The sequence below is a fragment of the Gopherus evgoodei genome, chromosome 2 (assembly GCF_007399415.2).
Source record: "Gopherus evgoodei ecotype Sinaloan lineage chromosome 2, rGopEvg1_v1.p, whole genome shotgun sequence".
NCBI lineage: Eukaryota > Metazoa > Chordata > Testudines > Testudinidae > Gopherus > Gopherus evgoodei.
The window spans coordinates 84,907,836-84,934,475 of NC_044323.1; the positions used below are offsets into that span (position 1 = coordinate 84,907,836).

The 26,640-nt window shown below is 42.3% G+C and overlaps 1 protein-coding gene across 2 annotated transcripts in view; it reads left to right on the plus strand.

Moving 5' to 3' along the window:
* CRTAP (cartilage associated protein) overlaps nucleotides 1–26,640 on the plus strand; it is a 40,630-nt gene extending 13,990 nt beyond the window's left edge. Inside the window, exons 5-8 of one of the 2 annotated variants that reach the window (XR_003998869.1) lie at nucleotides 3,071–3,216; nucleotides 7,134–7,217; nucleotides 22,416–22,551; nucleotides 26,189–26,640. Coding sequence is in view for 1 of the 2 variants with exons in the window: in XM_030551220.1 (XP_030407080.1) it covers nucleotides 3,071–3,216; nucleotides 7,134–7,217; nucleotides 22,416–22,475 (290 nt within the window). In the remaining variant the exon portion in view is untranslated. Of the gene's footprint in view, nucleotides 1–3,070; nucleotides 3,217–7,133; nucleotides 7,218–22,415; nucleotides 22,656–26,188 lie in introns of those variants that run through there. The other variant, XM_030551220.1, reaches the window with a different exon arrangement.

Genomic DNA, 26,640 nt, shown 5'->3' on the forward strand with positions numbered 1-26,640 from the left:
CTTCTCAGCACTTGTCTCCACTGGGGACTTCTGCATCAATCTATCTTAGATACTTATATGGCCCCCATTACTGTAGTGTGTAAGCATCTCACAATCATTAATGTATTTATTCTCAATGCCCCTGTGAGGTGGGGAAATAGTGTTACCCTTATTTTACCGATGAGGAACTGAGTCACAGAGACACCAAGCAACTTTCCCGAGATAATCTAGGCAGTGTATGGGGAAGCAGACGTTGAACTTGAGTCTCCTGAGTAATCAAGCCATTGTTCCAACCACTTAACTATCCTTTCTTTCCTCGCTCCCTATTGTAGACATGTTTATCTGATGTACAGTGGCTGGAATTGGTGCATTCTGGGTTAAACTGCATCAGTGCAGGCTATTTTTTACACAGGTGCAGCACATGTACACTAGGCATTTGCCTTGGTACAGCTAGATTATTGTAGTTATACAGATGCAAAAACCTCAGTGCAGACAAGCCTTCAGTCCCAGACTAGCTTACACATCCTTTTTAGATAGAGAAATGTGCGGTTTTACCAAGACAAGAGAGCTTTTTTGTTATATAAGGACATCCAGCTATTTCAGCTAGGAAGAAGAGAAATAATGACCTAGAGGCAGTGCATCAAATATAATGCAAACCATTGAAAATTAATTTTACAAGTAGTATTTTTTCCATCACAAAGGACTGCAAACTGTTTCATGCATTTCTTTTCATAGTAGGACCTCATTCATCTGACTAAAACTGGGGACATGCATAAAGAGAGAACCTATTATTGCAACTCTCTCAGGAATGATAATTCTTATGAAGGGGTTTGGGCAAATGAGGTATTCATAGGGTGTACTTGGTATGGGAACCGCAGATATGGCTGTAATTGTGTATGAAAGCTTCCTTGCACACTTTCTATGATGGATATTTTTTCATTTGTCTTTGGCTGGCTCTTTGAATACCCCTCAATTGTTAAAGTGCAGTTGTACTCTTAAAAGTGACTTTGTAAACATTGTCCCTGCTTTCTCAGCAGATCTGCTCCTTGCATGTATTCAGAATCACATCTACTGACTGCAGTGACTAGAAGAATTTTCCCTGCTTTCTTCCCTACACTTTTTAAACTTCTGCAGAGACAATACAGCTGAGATGGAGCTAGGTTCTGTTCCTTGTTCAGAAAATAATTGTTTACTAATTTCCAATCAATTACACCTTTGCAGCCCTCTGAAGGGAGGTGTAACAAAAGCCTAATTTGACCAACTGAACTTTTATTGCTGTGGATATGTGAAAAGGGGTAGAAGGGTTGACTTACTGTACACCCACTCATGACTGGACATGGCACAGCAGACACCTCCTCTAGCGCTTATTGCCGACAGCTACTCTGGCCTTGTAGTAGTCTGCCTCTTCCTGGGATAGCCTTCCGGCCAGGTTATGCTTTAGTTCCATCATTTCCAGAATAACAAAGTCCAATGGAAAAAGTCCAGCATCTTTGCAAAAAGGCTTTGCCCCCAATGGGCCTCTGTAGTCCTCACCACCCTTCTCTTGGGATTGTCAGGGGCCTCTCATTACCCTCCCCAGAAGCTGGTAGAGGAAACCAGGCCTTCCCACTACACTGAGTTTCATTTCAGGGACCCTATAACCAAGGTCTTCTCTATCAGATTCCTTGCTGCTGCCTCATTGGACTTCTTCCTGCCATAGCCGGTCAGCAGGCTTCTCCAGGTTTACCCTTCTCTCAGGGCCAGGACTCTTTTTCTCCCACCCCAGAATCCCCCAACAAAATTCCCAAGCTGAGTACCAACTTAAACCTACTTCTGCCCTCTTCAGGTGTGACTTTCCATCCTCCTTTGCTCCTCAGTGGGACACCTTGTAGGGCTCTCTGTGAAAGTCCAGATCCTGCCTTATTATCAGGCCTCCTCACCAGAGCTTGTGCCAGCCCAATGGCTGCTCTGTATCTTTCCTGGCCTCTTGCTAGACTTTGCTACTCAGGAGAGGATGTGCTGGGCCAACTCTTCCGTTGATCTTCATCTGTGACCTTGCTGATCTCTCCGTTCTCTAACACCAAGAAAAAGACGACAATCTCCTTCTAACATGTGCTTTCTCTCTTTATAGTCAACGTGACCACCCCTGCCCCAGCTGATCTTCATCTTTAATTAAACCAGGCCCATCCTCAGGTGCAACCAGGTAGTATACTTGGATTCTCAGGCCCATATTAATCCATTCCTTATCTGTATGGGGGTACACACCCCATGGCAAAATGAAAGAGTCTGGCTTGACTTTCTAAGACCACATTGAGGTTGAAGGGCTGGCAGTTAGAAGGAACACATTTGATAAGAAGATCACTGAGAATTTTACAGTCTCTTTTTAGGTATAGATCTGCATTTTAAGAGCCAGATTTTGCCTTTGGATGCATGCCTAGCTCCTGCTGACTTCTATCAGAGGGTAAAATTCAGGCTTGAGTTGGGGTCTTTTCTGCCTCTTGTGTGTGCCATTTTATTATCCACCTCCCTGTTTGCTTTTCCCTCACCCTCTTAACTCAGTTTTACCATAAATATGCTACAGAATAGGGGAAGATAATCAAACTGGGCCAATATTGCCCTGGTTGTTGGAATGCAGGGAAGAGTTTTTGGTTAGGTTTTTGGGGGTTTTTTTGTTTATTTGTTTTATGTGTCAATGGTAGACTTTTGATATAAGATTATCTCTTGCATTTTTATGGTGAGAGAATTTCAGGTCTTCAAACAATCTCCACAGTTAAGAAGTGGGCTCTTTGGAGCATGCCTTGCATATTGTCATCTCGTGAAATAACCTCTTAGTGATACACATCATTCATCCTGTTACTTGAGCAAGGTTGTAGCCAGGTAATGTTCTGTCCAAGCTTTTCAGAGTAGGCCAGGATGGGAATTTTTTTGTTTTTGTTTTTTAAGTATGTCCTTTCTGGGGGGTTATTTATTTTTATACAGTTAGGAGGGAAGAATTTAGGAGGAATACTGTGCCTGTCGTCACCTGAATTTCCTGAGTTTGGATAATAAAGGGAAATGTGGGTTGTTGCTCATTTACCTTCTCTGCAGGCTTATGTTTGTTTTATTAATTCAGTGAATGACATGAAGAATGCAGCCCCTTGTGTTGCTAGCTACATGCTCTTTGACCAGAAAGATGAAGTGATGAAACAGAACATGGTCTATTATCAGTACCATAAAGACAAATGGGGACTCACAGAGAAGGATTTCCAGCCCAGACCAGTAAGTTGAGTGGGTAAATTGCTTGCAAGATATCTCCTAATATTAACCCCAAATCCAACAGAGTGGAAGTTATGGCAGAGAAGGATTGTTTAGAGGTTTTTGTGTAGAACACAATTCACTTACTAGAATGAGAGAGTTGTGAAAAATATCTGTATATTGTGTTGTCCTACATGTGTAGGAAAGGGATTTTACAATTCTTCCCTCTATGCTGGAGCATGCCGATGCACACATTAATTCACTGAGATATCAAACATGCCTGTTTACCACCTGTGAGGGCTACCTAACCAGTCACTGAAGTCTGGAAGTCTCCAGATCTGAGTGGGGCCACAATAGCACTGGGACTCTTGTTGGTCACTTCCTGCTTGTCCACAGATCACTCCCAGGTCATGAAAGCTGCCTTGCTTTCTTCTAAGTTCTGTAAGCAACGGACTGTAGCTATGTTTAATAACCATATTTACATCATTTTCCACAAATGATTTCAAAATATATTTGGTTGCTGTAGACAGGAACAACCACATTAAAAAGAAATGTGGTTTTTTGAGAAAGCAGTTACATAGCCAGGGTAGCTGGAATATACATATGCTGTATTACACTTAGCCATCTAACCTAGAATGCCTTCTGAAAAACCTTTTAATGTGACTTTCTTCCAAACAGGCCGGCCAAGCCATGTTATAAATCAGTTTAGGCAGGAACCAAGATAAAGTGCGGCTATACTTTGAAAAGTGACTCTGTAAAAATGGTATAATGTGGCTCTGACTCAGCTTGACTTCCAGATCCAATGTTTCCAGTTTACAAGTTTAAAAAAAAAAACTTTTTTTTTTAACTGCGTTCTTCCTCGTTCCTTCTTGCCAGTATTATGGTTCTGCAGGCAAAATAATGTCACTAGTGACACGTGCACAACCCCATCAGCTTCACTGGGTTTGCACATGTGTAACTGACTGGAATTCAGTTAACATTTCTGTTGATGATGCATGATCCAGAATAGAATCTGGCTCACACTCACTTATGATCTGTCTTCATTGCACAGTTAATTTGGGTTAGCCTAGCTGGAGCGAGAACAGCCACACTGTGAAACAACACTCAAGGTGCTATGTCCACACTGGCACCACACTCATTCATGTGTGGCACTTAGACGTGTATGTGCATGTCATGTGATTCTTATTACTACAATAACCTGAACCGCTCTGTGAATTGGAGGAAAATTTGTCTGTCCTTTCTGGGCACGTAGTGGAGAATTGTGGGAAGGCACTGGAGGACAAGTGGCATTCAAATGACACTAGCCTGTATCCACAATGTAGAGTGATCATGTTAGCAGCTGACAAGTTGTGTTCACTTGAACGTTGAGCCTGTATCCCCTCTCAGGTCCACAAACTCAAGTTAAAAGCACGACCACTCGAGTTTAAGGGTTTTGTGTGTGCACGAGTTGGAGCAACGCACGAGTTATTCTTTGACTTAATTTTGTAGTTAAGACAAGCCCTGAACTGTCCTGGCTTTGCAGGGCTAACAGGAGCAAAATGCAGTAAAATCTCATTGTCAGTAGGTAGGAGTCTGAGCTCAAACAGGGAACAGATCTGGTGAGTGAGAAGGTGCCATTTTTATATAGTCCCCTTTCAAAGTAGAAGTGAACTTCAACATTGGTCTTCTACATGGCTGCAAGATCCATAGGGAGTGACTCATGTAATGGCCATAAATGTAAAGGTTCTAAGAAACTAGCCACCTGCAAATGCATTCGGGATGTGGAATGCAGAGAAAGAAGCGCAGACACCCATGCTCTGACACTGTAGGATTCATTGCAGAGGTGGGCAAACTATGGCCTGTGGGACACATCCGGCCTGGAAGACCCTCCTGCCCGGCCCCTGAGCTCCTGTCCCGGGAGGCTTGCTCCCGGCCCCTCCTCTGCTGTTCCTCCTCCCCTTCAGCTTCAGCTCGCCCCGCTGCTGGCGCAACACTCTGGGCAGTGGGGCTGCCAGCTCCTGGGGCAGCGCAGCTGAAGAGCCCAGCCTGACCCGGTGCTCTGTGCTGCACAGTGGCGTGGATGTCTCCAGCCGGGCACCTGTCCTGGCACTCTGGGCAGCGCGGCTCTAGCGCCGCCAGCCACCGGTGCTCTAGGCAGTGCAGTAAGGGGGAGGGTAAGGGAGTTCGGGGTTGTGGTCAGGGTGTAGGGGTGTGGATAGTGGTCAGGGCAGTCAGACGGTGGGGAACGGGGGGTTGAATGGGGGCAGGGGTCCCGAGAGGGCAGTCAAGGGGGGGGGTTGGATGGGGCGGTGGGGGACAGTCGGGGGTGGATGGTCGGGAGACAGGGAGAAGGAGTGGTTGGATGAGGCAGGGGTCCGGGGGGGGGGCAGTCAAGAATGATAGGAGGGGTTGGATGGGGTGATGGGGGGGGGCAGTCAGGGGTGGGCATTCTGGGGGCAGTCGGGGAAAGGGAACGGAGGGTGGATGGGGCAGGGGTCCCGGGGAGGAGCTCCATGGGGCAGGGGCCCCGGGGTGGGGGGAGGCATCAGGGGGCGAGAAGCAGGAGGGGATTGGGGGTGGGGGCCAGGCCATGCCTAGCTGTTTGGGGAGGCACAGCTTCCCCTAACCAGCCCTCCATACAATTTCCAAAACCCGATGCTGCCCTCAGGCCAAAAAGTTTGCCCGCCCCTGATTCATTGACTACTTTCAGGAGCTCAAAGCCTGCAGCACCTGTATGTTTATGTACTATTTTAAATGCACACAACCACATTGTGCTTATCCTTTGATCCTCCAAAAATTATTAAAAATTGTTTGTTGTTTGAGTTGCTCAGCAGAAAATCCCATAGGTGACCTGCATTGCATTCCCTTAGTAGTTACCAGGGCTGCCCAGAGGATTCAGAAGGCCTGGGGAAAAGCAATTTCAGGGGCCCCTTCCATAAAAAAAAAAAAGTTGAAATACTATAGAATATTATATTTTTATGGGGGCCCCTGTGGGACCCAGTGCCTGGAGCAAATTGCCCCACTTGCCCCCCCCCCCCGGGCGGTCCTGGTAGTTATAGAGGGTTAAGTTGGCCAGGGGCTGCATTTTGACCCTATGCTATGCTTTGGACACCATTGTGAAGGAGAAAGGACTCCTCCTTCTCTTGTTACTCTCCCCGAAAGAGTTATATGGGACAAACATTGCAGATGGTGGTAATATCACCAAACATAGCAACTGTTTACTATAAGATAGATTGTGATGTTCAGCCACCACTCTGGGTAAAGAGCAATGCATAGGTGCAGGAACTAGGGGTGCGGCAGGTGTTGCAGTACCCCCAGGTTTCACTGTGAAAAGTTTGCTGGTGCTGTCAGAACAAAGCTAGTATTATTTCATGATTCTTGAGAATCCCGGAGCTGTGCTGCACCCGTGTGGTATGAGCAGGAATTGGGCTTTTTCACATTGCTTTTGAACACACATGGTTTGCAGCTTCATTAGCTGGCTTTCAGCACGCCCACTAGAGTTCCAGAGCCACTGTCAGCAAGCATCTCTCTCCATGGCTGGCCAACTCCATAGAATGGTGTGGAAGGAGGCCAGGGCTCCGTCAAGCACACTGACCACTCACTTTGTGCCTCTTCATGAACACCAGGCCAGGTATGGTCGGACCCTATAGCTGCTTACTTTGGGATCTTGCTCATTTAGTCTCAAACTGGCTAATTTTTAAGACATCAAAAAGATTCAAAAGGATGACACAATTTGAAGGATTCACAGAACGTATTAGATATTTGTTCATTCATTACTTCCATCTTCCTTTCGCAAACATGGGGCAATCTTGAAATTAACCCAGAATAGTGCTGAGTTTGGAACTGGCTTTGCTAGAATAGTTACAGGTGGTATCTGATGCCTTGGGAGAAATTCAGAAATATGTTCACAATGTCTTATTGGCCTAAAAAATAATCTAAAAATTTTGTTATTGTTCTGATAGGAAGCAGTTCGATATTATAACATAACCACACTTCAGACGGAAATGTATGAATTTGCAAAGCGGCATATAATGGATGATGATGAGGTGAGTTTTTGAGAGCTGAGGGTATAGTAATATATACCACTAGTGACACTAAAATAAATGTGATATGTGAAATATTTATTACGTATCATGGATATAATCCTGTGGCATGTGTAGAATATGACAAAATACTCTTTTGTAAAGAAAATAATTATCCAGGTTATCATAGTGTTCTTTGATAAGTGAAAATAGAAAAAGACCCAGAAAACCTAGTGTATATATGTGCCTTTGGGACAGTATATATGGGACAGTAGCACTGTTTACACAAATGTAGAAGTTATATGTGTTCAATAAACAAAAATGACCTTATAAGATCTTCTGCTCTGCAAAACAGGAGCACCAGGGAGCACAAAAGTGGTACTTGTATATCTAAACTTGAAATTTTCTTAGTCTTTTTTTAATCTACTTAAAACTAGATTTAAAAATTATTCCAACTTTTGTCTAGAAATAACCACATTTTAAAATTTAACTCTTCTTCAGCAGATAGTCCTGTTATCTTTGCTAATTCTTATTACACCTTATTACATCTTATTAAATTTTGGTCTTCAAGTCTTATTTCTTAATTGCTTAAAATTCATGAACAAAGGATACATAATTGACTACTGTGAGGTATGAAATTATTTATGTATTTTCATCAGTGCAGGAAAAATGGTTAAATTGCTAAGACTGATTTTTTTTCTTCCCCGCAGCTGGAATTAAAGTATAAATCATGTGTTTAAAGAAAATACCTTTCAGACAGAAAGGGTTTGTTTGTTTTAATTTTCTGTTAAAGTTAGGGAACGGCCCACTGGTGGCATCAAAATAAATGCAGTGTATAAAATATTTGGCCTAGGACTAGGTTGAAATCTATTGTATAACTAGGATAAACATTCCTTGCAATGACCACTGTTAGAGTGTTCCCTAGTTAGAACTGAAAATGGAGGGAAGGTATACCATTTTATAATATGAAATTGTTACCTTGTGATTTTGACTGTGTGACACAAAGGAAAGGATACATATTTTACATCTTAGAAGCAATGCCACCTATATGAATGACCTAAAAACCTGTACTAGAAGTAAAACTCCATTCCAAGTTTAGACTCTAGAAAAGTTGAAAAGACACCCTACCTCACCCCGCCCCAGAAGGTGTCTGTTGTGATTTAACTCTGTGATGTGTTCTTGGTAAGGCTCCCTATAGGCAAGGCCGGCTCTAGCCATTTCGCCTCCCCAAGCACAGCGGTATGCCGCTGGGGGCGTTCTGCAACTCGCCGATCCCGCAGCTCCACTGGATCTCCCATAGACATGTCTGCGGAAGGTCCGCTGGTCCCGCGGCTCCGGTGGACCTCCTGCAGGCATGCCTGCGGCTGCCACCCTCCCGACAAGTGGCAGAGTGCCCCCAGCGGCATGCCGCCCCAAGCGCGCGCTTGGCATGCTGGGGCCTGGAGCCGGCCATGCCTGTAGGATTAAGTTTAGGTGAGGTTTAGAGATCTTGCTTGTTTAATACTTTTTGAAAAAATGTATTTTTCCTGTATCCATAGAGTATTTTTGGTTTTCTCAGAGATTGCAAACATTTGGGCACTTTTTAAGTTCCCCAGTTGACTTGTAAAATATTAGCCCATAAAGTTTAATGTTAGACATAAGAATACATTTCTTTTGTAATTTTTCTCACTTTGCATCTGCTGTTATAACTGAAAGGAAGGGTAATGAAGGAGGTGGGGAAGCATTCCACCATGATGACCTTCAACATGTGATTTTAGAACAGAGATTATGGAGACAAACTATAGCCCTGGGCACGGGACATGGAATAAATGGGAGTGAATAGTTGTTGACTGTTATTCCTTTAATTCATTCAGTAATATAATCATTACATTTTCCCCTAAAACTTCATGCTTTAAAAGGGCCAATTTCACAAAGCCGGATTAAACAATTATGAGATAAATCAGCTGCGAGGAAGAATATGAACAGAAAAATGTGTGAGATAATTGGAAATTGATTAAGTGCACTATTTACTAGATGCTGAAATAGCCTCCATAAAGGAAGAAGGCCGTATTAGAAAACCAGCCTTGTTTAGAGAAGAAGTGAAGGCAGCTATTTAAAAAAAAAATAAAAGAAAGGGGAAGTTGATAGTAATGAATGTAAATCAAGCTAGGAATTGTAGAAAATTCATAATGGATGCAAAAAGACACAAGGAGAAATCTATGGCCAGCAGAGTAAAAGACAATAAGGAGGAGTTTTTAAAGTATATCAGGAACAAAAAGAATCTCCATCGTAGTACTGGCGATTGCTAGATGAAAATGGTAGAATTATCAATAATAATGCAGAAAAGGCAAAAGTATTCAATAAATATTTGTTTTCTGTTTGGGGAGAAAAATAGGTGATGCAGTCAGTCCATTCAGGAAGATGTTGAACAGCAACCAATAAACTTAGACATTTTTAAATCAGCAAGTCCATATAACTTGCATGCACAGGTTTTTAATTAGCTAAGTGAGGAGCTTGCTGGTTCATTAATATTAATTTTTAATATGTCTTGGACACTGGGGAAGTTCCAGAAGACTGGAAAAATGCTAATGTTGTGCCAGTAGTTAAAAAGGATAGACCCTGGTAATTATAGGTGTGTAAGTCTGACACTGATCCTGGGCAGGATAATGGAGCAGCTAATATGGGAATCGATTAATTAAGAATTAAAGAAAGGTAGTATAATTAATGCCCGTCAATGTGGGTTTATGGAAAATGCATCTTGTCAAACTAATCTGAAATCTGAGATTTCAAGTTTGATTGATAAAGGCAAGTGTTGATTTAATGTACTTAGACTTCTGTAAGACATTTGACTTTGTATTGCACAACATTTTGATTAAAAAACTAGAATAATATAAAATTAATGTGGCACACAGTAAATGGATTAAAAGCTGGTTGATAGTTTTCAAAATGTAATTATAAATAGGGAATCCTCATCAAGCAGGTGCATTTCTAGTGGGGTCCAGTAGGGATCAGCCCTACACTATTTAACATTTTTATCAATGTCCAGAAGAAAACATAATCGCTGATAAAGTTTGTCATGTGACCCAAAAATTGGGGGAGTAGTAAATAACATAGAGGACAGGTCACTGATTGAGAGGGATATGGATCTCTTGAGAAGCTGGCAGAAGCAACTGGTGTTTTGATATCAGTAAATGTAACTGTATACATTTGGGAACAAAGAATGTAGGTCATATTACAGGATGGGGGACTCCTGGGAAGCCGGACTCTGAAAAAGATTTCAGGGTCATGGTGGATAATCAGCTGAACATGTGACACTATGGCCAAAAGGGCTAGGGTGACCTCAGGAAGCATAAACAGGGGAATCTCAAGTAGGAGTAGGTAGGTTATTTTATCCCTCTGTATTTGGCACAATGTTCAGTTCTGTTGCCCACAGTTCAAGAGGGACATTGATAAATTGGAGAGGTTTCAGAGAAGACCCAGGAGAATGATTGAAGAATTATAGAAGATGCCTTATAGTGATAGACTTGAGGAGCTCAATCTATTTATCTTAAAGAAAAAGTTAAGGGGTGACTTGATCACAGATTCTATGTACCAACATGGGGAACGATAGTCAATAATGGGCTTGTCAGTGTAGGAGAGAAAGATATAACGTGAGCCAGTGGCTGGAAGTTGAACTAGACAAATTCAGACTGGAAATAACGGGTACATTTTTAACAGTAAGTTAATTAATCATTGGAACAACTTATCAAGGGTCATAGTGGATTCTTCATCACTGGCAATTTTTAAATCAAGATTGGATGTTTTTCTAAAAGATTTGCTCTAGGAACTTACTTTGGGGATGTTCTATTGCCTGTGCTATACTAGATGATCAAAATGGTCCTTTCTGGCCCTGGCACCTATGAATCCAAAACCAGCGAATGACCTTTTTCTGGCTGCGTTTGGGTTCTGCAGAAGGTGGTCAGGTCAATCTTTGTTGGCAGGTACAATAGGATCTTAGTTTAAACATTTTGGGTAAAAACCAGCACTATCAAAGGCCATGTGATCTCTACAGATCACTTAAAAAAAAATCTTCCCCCGCTATCCCCAAATAAATAAATACATCTTCATTGTACAATATGGGGCATCACTCCCCTGCTTCCATGGTTCACCAAGAAACTCTGCAGTTTTTTCCCTTACAGATCTTGAGGAACATACAGGAGACCATGGCCATCCACATGGAGTCCATGTGCTTTTGCATTGGTTCTGGCCTTTACTGGTTTACCCCTTATCTTCCTGGCTACCAGGAGCTCTCCCTGGCGACTGCTACTTCTGAGGACCCCTGAATGGATCATATGGAAAAGATAAAACAGCATTTCTGCTTGTCAGGGGGAGGGTTATGTTTTCTCCTAAGCCCTCCAATCACCAGTTCTCCCCCTACACAGATTCTGGGTACAGAGGCTACCCTTGCAAGGTCTAAAGGAAGAGAGATGGTGCAGTACAGGTGACTGAACCCACCTTCCATGCCAGGAGGAGTTGATTTGCATGTGGGGAGTCCCCACTGTGCACAGGTCTCTGGGAGGATCCATGCCAAAGAGTTTGTTTGCAAACTGTCTGTTTTTAAAGAAACTGTCTGGTTGGGACAGATTTAAGGCCTGTGGTGCTCCGTGTCTTGCCCACCTGATTAAGAATGGCTGGGATGGGAGTGAGGAAGTCCTAACAGAAGACAACTTGGAAACAAGAAGGCTGGGAAAATTCAAAAACTTTACCCAGATTTGACAGGACAGTTTATTCTATACAAACATTGTAAAGTAGAAGACAACATTAAATAGGGATGTGTTACAGGGAAATATATTAAAAATTGAGCCGGGGGAGAGAACCTTCCTTTTGCTCTTGTCCATCTGTTTCAACTGCAAGTGTCTTATGACATGGACCATATCTCTGTGAAGTGTACTGGACGAAGCTTGCTGTCTTTATAGTGAGCTATAAGCCACCAACCCTAAACTGTAACCTCAGAAGAAAACCACTTCATCAGTCCTTGAGTGGATGATTCCCAGCCAAAAGGATTAATAGGGTGTAGGTCTCTTCCTAGATGGTCGGTGCTCTTTCTCTCAAATCATTTAACTCTTTATTTAGATTCCACAGTGCTCTCCTGTCCAAAACAAAAAGCATTTTTTTTAAAATCCTAGTAGTAAAGCAAGTGCGAACATGTTTCATTCAACAATATAGTGCAATAGTTAGAGGCCTGAATATGCACTAATAATTTTTGCATATGTCACTACAAGAAATACTGCCTCATTCTTGTTACCTTTTTAATGCTTTTCCACAAGGAAATTAAAACCTCTGTTTCAAATATTTTATGTACGTGGAGTGACAGAAAATATTAACACCAACTTGCTACAAAGTACTTTCTTTTCTTTAAAAAAGATTACTTATGTATCCTTATTGAGTTTTCCACAATACAGATACAAATACATTATGCAGTGTTGTCATTCCTGAACAGAGATTCCTAAAGAGCAATGCTGGCACTTGAAATACTGTGTATCTTGATTTATGTTCAGACATGTAATGAATATCCTGTGCAGGAGGGATCCTTAGAGGACAAAGTAAATCTAAACTCTAATATTAAAATTACACAGCTTTAAAATAGCAGAGTGAAAAGTTACTTTATGTTGTCATTACAGCACATTACCCTTTAGCTGGACTAATCTGGTGTCGCTCTGACCCTAATGGAACCAATTTACAACTGCTGAGGATCTGACCCATAATTATGTGTTTTGTTGGAAGTGGGGGGTTCAGGGATATTTTTACTTGGCCATCGTAAATTGTGCAACATCCACAAGTATTTGGCTGAGATGATCGTATAATATGTCTTTTTTTCATACCAGATCAGTAGATGGAAAAATTGTTGGCGGATTTGACTTTTTTTGTCCCACTCTTTCTACTTGTATATAAAAATAAACAAAATGACTGAGGTTCAAATACAAACTTCCTTTGTGTGTGATGCAAAGGAGAGCGATTGCAAATACTGACCGAATGTGGCTGCTGCGTGCAGGAGAGATGGCACAGCATTGGTCAAATTATTATTTGCAAATGATAATCTCAGTTTAGTCAAAACAAATTTCTGTTTGTAGATTGTTAGCAAACAGACTGAGTTTTAAAAGCTTACTTGTTATTTCTAGTTGTTCAAAAGTTTGTGCAGACTAATGTGTTGTTTAAATGCCACCTGTTTGCTTTGACTATGTACCAGTCACTGTTACTGGTGTGTAGTTGGTCATGGAAGTCACATAGTATTGTTTCTACTCCCTGTTTGGGTGACAACTTTTTTAAAAAGAAGAATAGCTATTACTTGTTTGTTTGCAAATACGTATGAAGAGCAGTTTTTCTCCAGGTATTTGTACAAAAAAACCCTTGTGAATGTTTGTAAATAGTGACTAGAATACGCATGAACATGGTCTAACTGATTAAGATTTTGGAATTTGAATCAGTGTTTGCAAGCAATGTTCTTGCAGTATTCAGCCAGAGATATAATGTACCAGGGTAGGCAACCTATGGCACATGTGCCAAAGGCGGCATGCAAGCTGATGTTCAGTGGCACTCTCACTGCCCAGGACCTCCTAGGTCTGGGGAGCTCTGCATTTTAATTTAAAATTAAATGAAACTTTTAAAGCATTTAAAAAACCTTATTTACATACAACAATAATTTAGTTATATATTATAGACATAAAAAGAGCCCTTCTGAAAATGTTAAAATGTATTACTGGCATGCGAAACCTTAAATTAGAGTGTATAAATGAAGACTTGGCACATCACTTCTGAAAGGTTGCCGACCCCTGTAATGTACCATGCTAGTCCCTCCATCTGTGTAATGTGGGGGGGAGTGTTACAAAGACTGCTTTCAATGCAAAAAAAAGAAAGGGGTGGGGGGATGCTTACAGAGCTATCCCAAAGTAAAATCCTAGTGGAGACAAGAAACAGATTGCTTTTACGGTGATGTAGCTAATCAAACTAGTTAACCCTATACCCCCTGCCCTGGATTGACCTTGTCTCCACTAGGATTTTGCATCAAGAAAGGCTATGTTGTTACATCAGGAAAGCTATGTGGCTTGCTCCATTAAGAAACGTGCTGGGGATTTTTTTTGTTGATTATTTTTGTGTGTGTTTTGTTTCAGTGGAAGCTAATACTGATCAAAGCAGCACTAATTTGTTGTCGGTGCTCTGTAAGCCATATCCAAGAGAGTGTCCCTGAACTAGGGATGTAAAAGGTTAATCAGTAAGCATTTGGCTTACCGGTAACTGGACCTTAACCATTAACCTCCACATCTGGCTGCCCTGAGTCAGCTAAATGGTGGGACCCCGGCTACGGCGGGCCAGCGGGACCCCTGGCGTGCTGGGCTGGACCGACAGGGCCGGAGCGGCTTCGGCTGCACCCCCGTGGGTGCACCTGTAATTGGAGCACCTGTAGTCAATCAAGGCCCTGTCAGGAACCTAAAACAAAAACCCTGCTTCAGGCAGACAGGATGGTGCGAGGAAGGAGAGAGGGCTAGAGGTGGGAGGTGTGTTGCTGAGAATTGAAAAACCAGAGAACTGGAGGAAGGGAGACTCTGCCCCAGCAGGGCAGAGAGACTCCATCCCACAGCATCAAGGACTGAGGGTAACCCTATCCAAGGAGGAAGAGGGTAAGAAACCCACAGGGGTTGAGAGGGGTGGAGGCTCAGAGTAAGGCGCAAACCCAGACCCTTTCCTTGCTTCCCTCCCCTATCACCTTCCCAGGCCACTAGCAGGGCCCTTGGTGCCCCAAGAGTGGGGGAAAGGGGTGGCATCCTAGCCCCACCCCACCTGCCAAGAAAAACATGGGAACCACCATACCAACATCGGCCATTTTGCCACATCATAGTAATGCATTATTTTAATATTCTGTGATACTGCTGTGCAACCAAACATGCTTCATGACATATGAAATTCCTGTACAAAATACTGTCAATGATCTGTATGGAAAGCATGGGTTATTACAGAAAAGTTGTTTTCCCCACAGTCTTTCCAGTCCACAATAAGAAATGTTAAAGCAGATTATATTAAGAGGCAGTGACATAAAAGAGTGACTCATATTTGCCATGCAGAAACTAGTGTTCATTTTTGGCAGCCAAAGGAAAAACATCTGCCCTTTGTGCCCAAAGGGCCTGAAAGAGGGTGGAGGTGAGGGGGATAAGAGTGCTAATGGTCGCTATTACAATGTTTAGGTGTACTAGCCAAGGAAAAGACAGTGCTGGACCATCAGCCCCAAATGGACTGAGACAGCTATATTAACAAATTTTTTTTTCTCTATCCTGTTCATTTTAATAGCTGGCTGTTTCTCCTAAAAGATTGTATTTTATTTCTTTCTCTCCTTGTGTTGTATGTGTAATGTATTGGAAATGGACAGCAGTGACACATGGACATGGGGTAAAACTTCAAACCCAGTGTGTTACCCTATCCGTTGCAGATTCTGGGTTTTAGCCCACAAAAGCTTATGCTCAAATAAATTTGTTAGTCTCTAAGGCCTGGTCTACATTACGAGTTTATGTTGAATTTATCAGTGTTAAAGCGAATTAACCCTGCACCCATCCACACAACCAAGCCATTTTTGTCGACATAAAGGGCTCTTAAAATTGATTTCTGTACTCCTCCCTGACAAGGGGAGTAGCGCTGAAATTGACATTGCCATTTCAAATTAGGGTTAGTGTTGCCGCAATTCGATGCTGTTGGCCTCTGGGAGCTATCCCACAGTGCACCACTGTGACTGCTCTGGACAGCACTCTGAACTTGATGCACTGGCCAGGTAGACAGGAAAAGCCCCGCGAACTTTTGAATTTTATTTCCTGTTTGCCCAGCGTGAGAACTGATCAGCACAAGTGACCATGCAGTCCCAGAATCAAAAAAGAGCTCCAGCATGGACCGTATGGGAGATACTAAATCTGATCTCTGTATGGGAAGATGAATCTGTTCTATTAGAACTCTGTTCCAAAAGACGAAATGCCAAAACATTTGAAAAATCTTCAAGCCCATGATGGACAGAGGGACTTAACACAGCGTGAAACTTAAGGAGCTGAGACAAACGTACCAGAAAGCCATAGAATCAAATGGACGCTCACGGAGGGAGGGGCAGCTGACGACTGTAGCTATCCCACAGTTCCTGCACTCTCTGAAAACCATTTGAATTCTGGGTTGAGCTCCCAATGCCTGAAGGGTCAAAAACATTGTTGCGGGTGTTTCAGGTTATATGTCATTAGCCTCCCTTCCCTCCCTCCCTTGAAAGCAAAAGGAAAAAAATCGTTTCTCACCTTTTTTCACTGTCACCGTATGTCTACTGGATACTGCTGGCAGACGCGTTGCTGCAGCGCTACACAGCAGTATCTCCTTGCCTTGCCTTGCGGATGGCAGACAGTGCAGTATGACTGGTATCCATCATCGTTGTCCCGTGGGTGCTCCTGGCTGGCTTTGGTGAGGTCAGTCAGGGGTGCCTGGACAAAAATGGGAATGACTCCAGGTCATTCTCTTCTTTAAGTTTTGTGTAATGGAGATTCAGTCCTGCCTGGAATATCATGCCATCTGGAGACTTCTGCCTCAGGCTGCTCTCCCAGCCGGCAGCACCGCCTGGTCGCACCTACCCCAGCCTACCCCTTGCTACCAGGGCTCACAATCAGATACTTAGACCTCTACATTTTGCTGCAAATAAAAAAATTAAGCTGCCATTTAGAACTGTTCCCCAGCATACATATCCTGGGACATTTTGTATTTTACCAGTGTCAACCAAAGTCCTACACACAAATGGAGATTCAGTCCTGCCTGTGCTTCTATCCTAGTGCTTATCACAGATTCCCATTTTCAGCTATAGGCTGAGCAAGTGCAGATTGGTGGTTCACTCTACTTTGCTGTAAGCCAACCGCCCTCCCCTCCCCTCTTTGATCTCTGCTTGCAGAGGCAATAAAGTCAGCATTGTTTCTTATTCATGCATTCTTTATTACTTCATCACATAAATGGGGGGATAACTGCCATGGTAGCGCAGAAGGGATGGGGAAGGAGGGAAGCAATGGGTGGGGTTGTTGTAAGGGCACCCCCTAGAATGGCATGCAGATCATCATTTCTGCGGAATGTCTGGGGCTCTGACCCGGAGCAGCCGTTTGCCTCTCTGGTTCTTTAGTAGGCTTGCCTGATATTCTAGGCAGGACTGACTCTCTATTAGACAGAACTTAAAGAAGAGAATGACTTTGGGAGTCATTCCCTTTTGGTCCAGAAGCCCCTGACCAACCTCACCGAGGCCAGCCAGGAGCACCCATGACAGCGGCAGATGGTACAGTATGACTGGTAACCGTCTTTGTCAATTTGAAAAGCAGCAGACGGTACAGTATGGCTGGTAACCCTCTTTGCTAACTTGCAAAGGCAAAGGGATGCTGCTGTGTAGTGCTGCAGTACTGCGTCTGTCAGCAGCATCCAGTAGACATACAGTGACAGTGAAAAAAGGCTGAACGGGCTCCATGGTTGCCATGCTATGGCATCTGCCCGAGCAATCCAGGGAAAAGGGCGCGAAATGATTGTCTGCCATTGCTTTCACGGAGGGAGGATTGACTGACGACATTTGCCCATAACTACCTGCAACAAATTTTTGGCCCCGTCAGGCATTGGGATCTCAACCCAGAATTCCAATGGGCAGGGGAGACTACGGGAACTATGGGATAGCACTGGGATAGCTACCCACAGTGCAACACTCTGAAAGTCGACGCTAGCCTCGGTACATGGACGGACACCACCGAATTAATGTACTTAGTGTGGTCGCATGCACTCGACTTTATACAATCGGTTGCCAAAAATGGAAATCTGTAAATTTGGAGTAATCCCGTAGTGTAGACATACTCTAAGGTGCCACATGTACTCCTTGTTCTTTTTGCTTCTACAGACTAACACGGCTATCACTCTGAAACCAAAGGGATCCGTATTTTTTTTTTATTTTTATTTGTTTTAAACAATGGCTACACTTATAACTGCTTGTCATGCCAGTAAGTCTCATCAAATTGGATTAGATTGTGCAGAGACACTAAGCAATGAGGTTTGTTTAAAATCCAACTACTCAGATTTCCCATTTTGAGAATTTCATGGGCAACTTGTCTTTTTGGTACTGTCAAGATATGTGTTGTGGCCCCAATATTTCCTCAGTCTTTTATTCTACCATTTAGCAGTTGTTTAGCAATCTGGATAGCATGTTTGTTGATTTAAGCACCATATTTGTGTAACCCACATTAATACCGTGTGACTTTGTCTCCACTACAAAGTGGGTAGACTACAGACAGAGGTTTATGATTTGCTATTGCCTCTGCATCAGTGGGCTTAATCCTTTTAGCTGAATCACTAGAGACTCACAGACAACCTGACTAGGGGTGTCATTACATTTATTGTCTTAATATTATTATTTATTTTCTATTAGTATCCAGAAGGCATAGAGAGCATTGGGAATTGAGAGCATCCAGCATCTTGCTGGAGGTATTAAATATTTTGCTGCATCCAGGCCCTTGGACTCCAGGCCAGTAGGAAGCTATTAGAGCTCTGTTGACAAGCAACTTTCCCACAAATTAACATCTGTGAAGTATTTGCTGACCTCAATAATTTAAAATGCGTTTTTATTTCAGCTCCGCATTCCCAACAAAGGGATGATGCCCTGTCGTGAGGGTGCTAATGGGACAAGGATAGTGATCTGTCTATCAATAGCTTTAACATGACAATCTAATTAAATCTTCTGACATACCATTGTAGCCTAGATAGCCTTTTAATGTGGATGCCATCCACAGACCATAATATGCACAAAAATATAAATGTTTTACATTATGAGGGTGGGGCAGGCAAAGAGTTTAGGTACAGCTTTTAGTGTTCTTCAAACATAATCTAGAGTTGCTGCTTTCTCAAAAGAAAAATTAAACCAGTCTTCTGTTGCATTGCAGCAGATTTTTCTGGGTATTCATTTTTTACATGTTGAGCCAAATCTTGTTCTCCCTTCCATCCGTTTAACTCTGTTAGAGCCTATGGATTTGCATTAGCATAATGGGGGGATAAAATGTCTCTCTTTTTTTCCCCTTGGATATTCAGAGTCTGTGAAAAGAAACTTTAGATAATTTGGGATTTTAGTCAAACTTATTTCATCTCTTTTTTCAGGTTTAAGTAATACTCATTTTTACATGAGATTAGCAGACTTTCAAGTACAAAGGAAAAGGGGTAAACTTTGTTTGGGCCATCAGTGTCTTTGGAGTGTACTGTATTAATGGCGAGTGTGTGAGGAAAATTCTAGAAATGCAATACAATATATGTAGTCAGGATTTATTTCTCGGGGTAGCAGAGACTGAGTTATTAAAATCATAGTAGTGAAGATCACTGTGTCTTCACTCTAAACTATGCTGTCATTGGAAATAATGCTGTCAGACTTTTATGTTCCCTCCCCGCCCAAAATAACCTACCTTTTAAAGGTTCCCTTTGCATATTTACTGAAAAGATAAAAATTTCCTTTTGTCATCCTGTTTTAGCATTTTATTAAAATGTAATATTGAGGCATAGAAAAAGCATTCTCAGTTAGATCAGGGACACCCCTAGAGCATGACTTTCAGAAGTGCTGAATACCCAAAATCCCAGTCAAAATGAATGGGAGCTGCAGGAAATCAGCCCCTCAAGATAGCCTCTAAATTTGGGTACCTATACTTGAAAATTTGAACTGTAACTTCTCTGTGCCTCAGTTTCCATATCTAGGATGATAATACTCACCCCACAAGGGTGTTGTAGGGCTTTATTCATTCACATTTATAAGGTATCTTGAGGTTCACAAATGGTAGGCCCTACAGAAGTGCAAATTATTATTTTTAATAAAGAATAACCAGTTTCTTGCTATGCAGAGATGTTTTTAATACCCTTTTCCATAACCCCAAACTGCTTGCTTGCAGCAAGACAAATAGAGAATATAAAAGAACTGGTGATGTTTGTTTCTTGAACCTTTTTTGAATTGGATACTTACATGTTTCAAGTGAGCGAAACACAAAATAAACAGTCATCCTTCAGAAGCCACTGAAACCACTTCACAGTTTGGTTAAACTCCAACAAAGCTGTAAGAAGGAACTGTGAATTTGGGAATGAGAGCAGCAGTTATTCCAGCCAGCTGTCATCCCACTTTTGGAGGTTTTTCTGTCCTTACTAATTCACACTTCTGAAGAACCTGATATTATTTTTTTTTAATCCTGGCCAGAGTGACTATTGCATTAAAAATAAACAGAGCCTCTCTCTGCTTTAAATTCCTTTCACTGACCTTAGAGGATATAATACCCTTTTCCCATCTGTACGGAAGACTGCAGCAATATCCAGGCTCAGAAACTGCAGAAATAAACTTGGGTGTGCAGTATGCTCAATGAATAAATTCCTAGACAAAAACTTGGTTAAAATCTAGTTAACATTTTAAATTATTATTTTGTAGTACCGTAATTTAGCATGATACAAAACAGTCCATGCCCCAAACAGTTTACATGTGACAAACTAGAAAATGAACATAGTGGACAAAGAATGGGAGTACAAAAAAGAGAGGAGAATTCAAATAAATGTGTTACAAACAAAGCTTATAAATTCTCATTTTTAAAAACTGAGAACAAGGCACAGCTGGTCAGAATTTTTCCAGTGCATTGTTTTTCTGTTGAAAAATGTCATTAATCAAAACCACCATGTTCTACAGGAATGTGTAAATTTCAACAAAATTTCATTTTCGGGGGAAGAAGGTGGAAATCAAAACTAAATGTTTCAACCTGATCAGAACAAAGTGTTCGGATTTTTCATTTCAAAACAACATTTTGTTTAGAAGGTTATTTTATTTTTTAATTTTGTATTTAAAATTTTAAAAAGTTAAAATCAAATTGTGTTGATTGTCCCAAATTATATTTTTATTTATTTATTGGAAAATTCATTTTATGGGAAATTTCAACTTTTTCATTCTGATTAGGAATATTTTTTGTCCTAAAAAAGAAATTGGAATATCCCACCTAACAGAAATTCCAATTTTGGACCAGCTCTAGAATGAAGGTAGGTAAAAAGAAGAGTAGGTAGTGCAGGAACAAAGGTCACTGGTGGAAAACTAGGCCAGAGAAGTAGGGGCGGAGGAGCAGCATATGAAAATCCTTGATGCATCCGTCTTAATTTAATGGATATTTGAATGCAACCTTAAATTACATTCTTCTGCATTTTTAATTCGAGTTTCCTTAGCTTGTGTCTGCATTGCTGCTGGGAGGATGCTTTCCAGTGCAGGTAGAGACAGACAGACTAGCTCCGCTCAAGGAAGTGCGCTAAAAATAGCGGTCCAGCAGCAGCTTAGAGTAGCCATCTGAGTATAAACTCACCTGGACCCCTTGAATACCCACTCAGGAAGCTGGTCCAAACCGCCACCCATGCTACACTGCCTTCACAGCTATTTTTAGCATGCTAGCTTGAGCAGAGCTAGCGCCTGACTGTCAGCCTTTGCTGGGAAGCACCCTCTCAGCAGCTGTGTAGACGTATCCCAGGTGTGTTGAACTACAAAAAACTATGTATAAAAACTTGCTGTGAACTGTAATATTCTCTTCTGATAAGGCCTATATTTTGCTGTAAATATAGGCCAAGTGTAAAAACAATATATTTTAAATGAAAAACAAGGCAGCACAGTATTCTAATCAATGATTTAGCATGGAAGGGTTTGTAACCTTTCTGAACCCAAGTGGTTTGGTTGGCAGAGCTTCTAATTCCACTAGGCTTTTGAAATTTGTTACCTTTGCCAAGATCTGAGTTTTTTTCTAAAGTCTAAAGATTGATTTAACTGCCCATCTTTCCAAAAACTATTAAGCATATGCCTTACTTTAGTCATGTGAGTAGTCTGTTGAAGTGAGTGGAATTACTCATACTTTAAAATGAAGTTTTATGCTTTAGTATTTTGCTCAATCAGGACCTTAATGCGTAAACTAATCTGGATGTGTCAGTGACTACTCAGGGTCCTGAGTTTGTAAAATCTGGCACATAACTATAGAGTCATTGCTGTAGCCATGTGCTCTACACTTAAATAGGCTATCTCATTACTTTTGAAAGCTTTGCACTATCTTGAGCAAACGAAAGGTGCTATATAAAATCAGTCTGTTTTTGACAACTTCAGCTACAATCTAGTTCTAGAATAAAATGTAAAGCCTTTTCCATCCATTCCACTGTAAGTAATTAACATGTGTCTTGCTATCTTTTAATCTGTTTTAGGGTGAAGTTGTGGAATTCCTTGATGAACTCCTTGAAGTGGATGAAAACAGTGAATCCTGATGAACAAAAACAAGGCATAGTTTAAAAAAAAATAAAGACCCACTGTTGTGCCTTCATATCATCATTTATAGCTCAGGTTAGAGATACTTCAAGCTGTGCCTTTAACCTCAGGCCTTGGCTACACTGGCGCTTTACAGCGCTACAACTTTCTAGCTCAGGGGTGTGAAAAAAACACCCCCCTGAGCGCTGCAAGATACAGCGCTGTAAAGCGCCAGTGTAAACAGTGCCACAGCGCTGGGAGCGCGGCTCCCAGCTCTGCAAGCTAATCCCCATAAGAAGGTGGAGTACGTGCAGCGCTGGGAGAGAGCTGGCGCTGCGACCACACTCACACTTCAAAGTGTTGCCGCGGCAGCGCTCCTGCAGCAGCGCTTTGAAGTTTCGAGTGTAGCCAAGCCCTCAGTCAAATGTCATGAATCTTTCCTGTGCGATCACTGCCACACTGCACTGATCTTTTCATGAGTGTGGTTTTTCACTGTATGCTCTCAAAGTTGAGCCATATGGGGTATAATCTTGTTTGATTTCTTTAAAATGGTACTTTAGAAAAAGAAAGCTATTCAGTTGCTCTCACTTGTCACTGAGACTCCTTCAGTCTGCTCAGCTAAATTGTAATAGCTTGGCTAAATTCTGAAGAAGTTTTGCCAGAATATGGACCAAGTAATTGAATAGGGCATACCAACTCTCCAGATTTTCTGAGGCATGTAATGATATTTTGTATGTGGATTTCCCATGATGAGTAGCAAACTTGCACTAAATTTCAGTGCATCAAAAGATGCTAATGCATCAAACTGCCCCATAATTTAGATTGTAAACTTTTTGGGCAAAGGCTCTCCTTTTGTTCCGTTTATACAATCCCTAGTAGAGTGGGGTCCTGATCCATACCTGGCGTTCCCAGGCATTATGGTAATAATAAAAAAAAAAACTGAAATGTGCTTTAACTGACTTAGCTAGTTAGAGACAAGGTGGGTGAAGTAGTATTTTGATTTTATTTTAATAAAATATATTACCTCACCCACCTTGTCTGCAATATACTGGGACTCACAGGGCTACAACTACACTAACTTAACTAATGACCTTTTAAAAACTGCTCTGAGAAGTTCCTTCTGTCAGCAGTTTTGTTCTGTCTTGAAAATTGCACAAGGTTCAATGGCAAGAAGCAGGAGATCAGTCAGAATTAATGCAGTAAGTAGTTAAATTTCTCTCTCTCAATTTTTGCTCCTTGAGGGCCCAATCCTGCATACCTCTTCTCTCACAAGTAGTTCTTGTCCATGTGAGTAGTAGGCCATGTCTACATCTAAAATTTTGCAGCGCTGGTTGTTACAGCTGTATTAGTACAGCTGTATAGGGCCAGCGCTGCAGAGTGGCCACACTTACAGCAACCAGCGCTGCAAGTGGTGTTAGATGTGGCCACACTGCAGCGCTGTTGGGCGGCTTCAAGGGGGGTTCGGGGAACGCGAGAGCAAACCGGGAAAGGAGACCAGCTTCGCCGCGGTTTGCTTTCGCGTTCCCCGAACCACCCTGCAAACCGCAGGGAAGGAGACCTGCTTGTTCGGGGAACGAGAGAGCAAACCGGGAAAGGAGACCAGCTTCGCCGCGGTTTGCTCTCGCGTTCCCGGAACCACCCAGCAAACCTCAGGGAAGGAGACCTGCTTGCTCGGGGTTCGGGGAACGCGAGAGCAAACCGGGAAAGGAGACCAGCTTCGCCGCGGTTTGCTCTCGCGTTCCCCGAACCCCCCTGCAAACCGCAGGGAAGGAGACCTGCTTGCTCGGGGTTCCGGGAACGAGAGAGCAAACCGGGAAAGGAGACCAGCTTCGCCGCGGTTTGCTCTCGCGTTCCCCGAACCACCCAGCAAACCTCAGGGAAGGAGACCTGCTTGCTCGGGGTTCGGGGAACGCGAGAGCAAACCGGGAAAGGAGACCAGCTTCGCCGCGGTTTGCTCTCGCGTTCCCGGAACCACCCAGCAAACCTCAGGGAAGGAGACCTGCTTGCTCGGGGTTCGGGGAACGCGAGAGCAAGCCGGGGAAGGAGACCAGCTTGATTACCAGAGGCTTCCTCAGGTATGCTGCGATACCTGCTTATTCCACGGAGGTCAAGAAAAGCGCTGGTAAGTGTCTATACTTGATTACCAGCGCTGGATCACCAGCGCTGGATCCTCTACACCCGAGACAAAACGGGAGTACGGCCAGCGCTGCAAACAGGGAGTTGCAGCGCTGGTGGTGCCCTGCAGATGTGTACACCTCCTAAGTTGCAGCGCTGTAACTCCCTCACCAGCGCTGCAACTTTCTGATGTAGACAAGCCCGTAGTGTGAGTAAGAGCTAATCAGGTAAAAAGTATGGTTTGTGTATTCTCTCATCTAGATAAGGGTTTTCAGGACAATCTGCATATTTTCATGCCCAAAAGGAAGTTGAGATAAAACTATCTGTTTGAAGAACCATTTATCTTAATAAAGAGCAAACTTGAGATGTAATCATAATCTCTGTACCCATTGTTTAATGGTAGATGGGATGTGATCATGAAGAATACATCTATACCAACTTTTGACCATAGATGGAAGAACTATTTGGGATGATCTTTTTTCACTAGTGTATTTTCCTTGTTATTTTTGTATATTTTCCTTGTCATGTTATATGATCCTGCCCTATAAACAAGTATTTTGAAGACCATGAAAAATATTGTATTTAAAGATAATAGGTGAAATCCTGGCCCCATTGAAGTCAATGGCAAAAGTCCTATTGACTTCAGTGAAGCCAGGATATCAGGTCTTTCTTTAAGAGCTAGAACCTGCAAGTGCTTGAGATCTACTCACTTTAGTGGCAGGCAAGGGCATTCAGCCCCTTTCATGGCTGGGCCCTAACTCGGCTATGGAGTTCCAGTATGTGCAAGTAAATTTGGAGAAGCCTGGTCAGTAAAAATAACTTGAACCCTGCTATTTTGCCTACACATTTACCAGCTATACACTAGCTCCAAGATGTATCAGAGAATAAGAAAGGAAATCCACAGCTGAGGAGTCATTTTTAGGTTGTCTTGCAATCCCTAGTCATAAAAAAACAAAAACAAAAAAACCCAAACCCTTAAAATATAACCAAAGATGTACAGGGTCAGATTCTGTCTGCTGTTTCTCTTTCTTTTCTACCAGAACATTTAGTTTGCTGCAAGCTGGGGAGTGAATCCTCATACTAATCTGCTGCAAGTAAATTGTCATTTGGACCCTGCTGATCTGCATTAACAGTTAGTTAATGCACTTTGATGTAGTCTCATTTCAAAGAGGACCAGATCAAAGTGGATCAGCAGGGTCCACAGGAACAGTTAGTTCACAGCAGGCTGGCGTAGTAGATTCATACACCAGTTGGCTGCTAAATGTTCTTGTAAACAATCCCTTAATCTCAATTTAATCCATTGACTTCAATGGATTAAATTCTCTTTTGTGTTATATAGTTGTATATCCAGCGTAATACCCCCATTAATTTCAGTGCAGCTACCACTGTAATGAGAGCAGAATTTGGCCCACGCTCTGCCTTGGTGCTTTAGCATATGTGGCATGTTGTTATACTTCACAGCATTAGGGTTTATTTATTGTATGTTTATGCATGAATTTAACTCTGCTTTTAAAATGTGTAGCAGTTTATTATAAACTAGTTTTCATTCCATACTAAAATATACCTGTCATCGTGGTATATGAGTGCCTGTACCCTACTGGGATATTTTATCTCCTAGAGAATTTATGTATGCTTAGTACAAGAGATCAGGAGAGGCTGCTACCCTGGAGTTATCTCCTATCCCCTGGCTCTCAAAGATATGTATGGAAGGACAGTTTCCAACCTCTCCTATCAGAAACTTGACATCCAAGGTTAAGTCATCTGCCCAAATGTCTTCTCAATGAGATTCTCAGCGTCTCTTTCAGAAATCACGTGAGTGATATGGGGCTGTTCTGGGAAAGATACTTCCATGCATGTTGTCTTGTTCTTGTTAATTATGTTTTCAATTCTTCTGCCCCTGTTGTTGTGTCTTTTCGTAAACCTACATTGTGAGGTCAGTGGAGCATGGACGGTCTTCCTGTTACTTGTTTGTATGGTGCCTGGCACAATGAGCCTTAATCTTTGAGTGGAGCCTGTAGGTGCTACTGTAATACAAAAATAAATAAATAAAGTGCCTTAAAGACCTCTTCA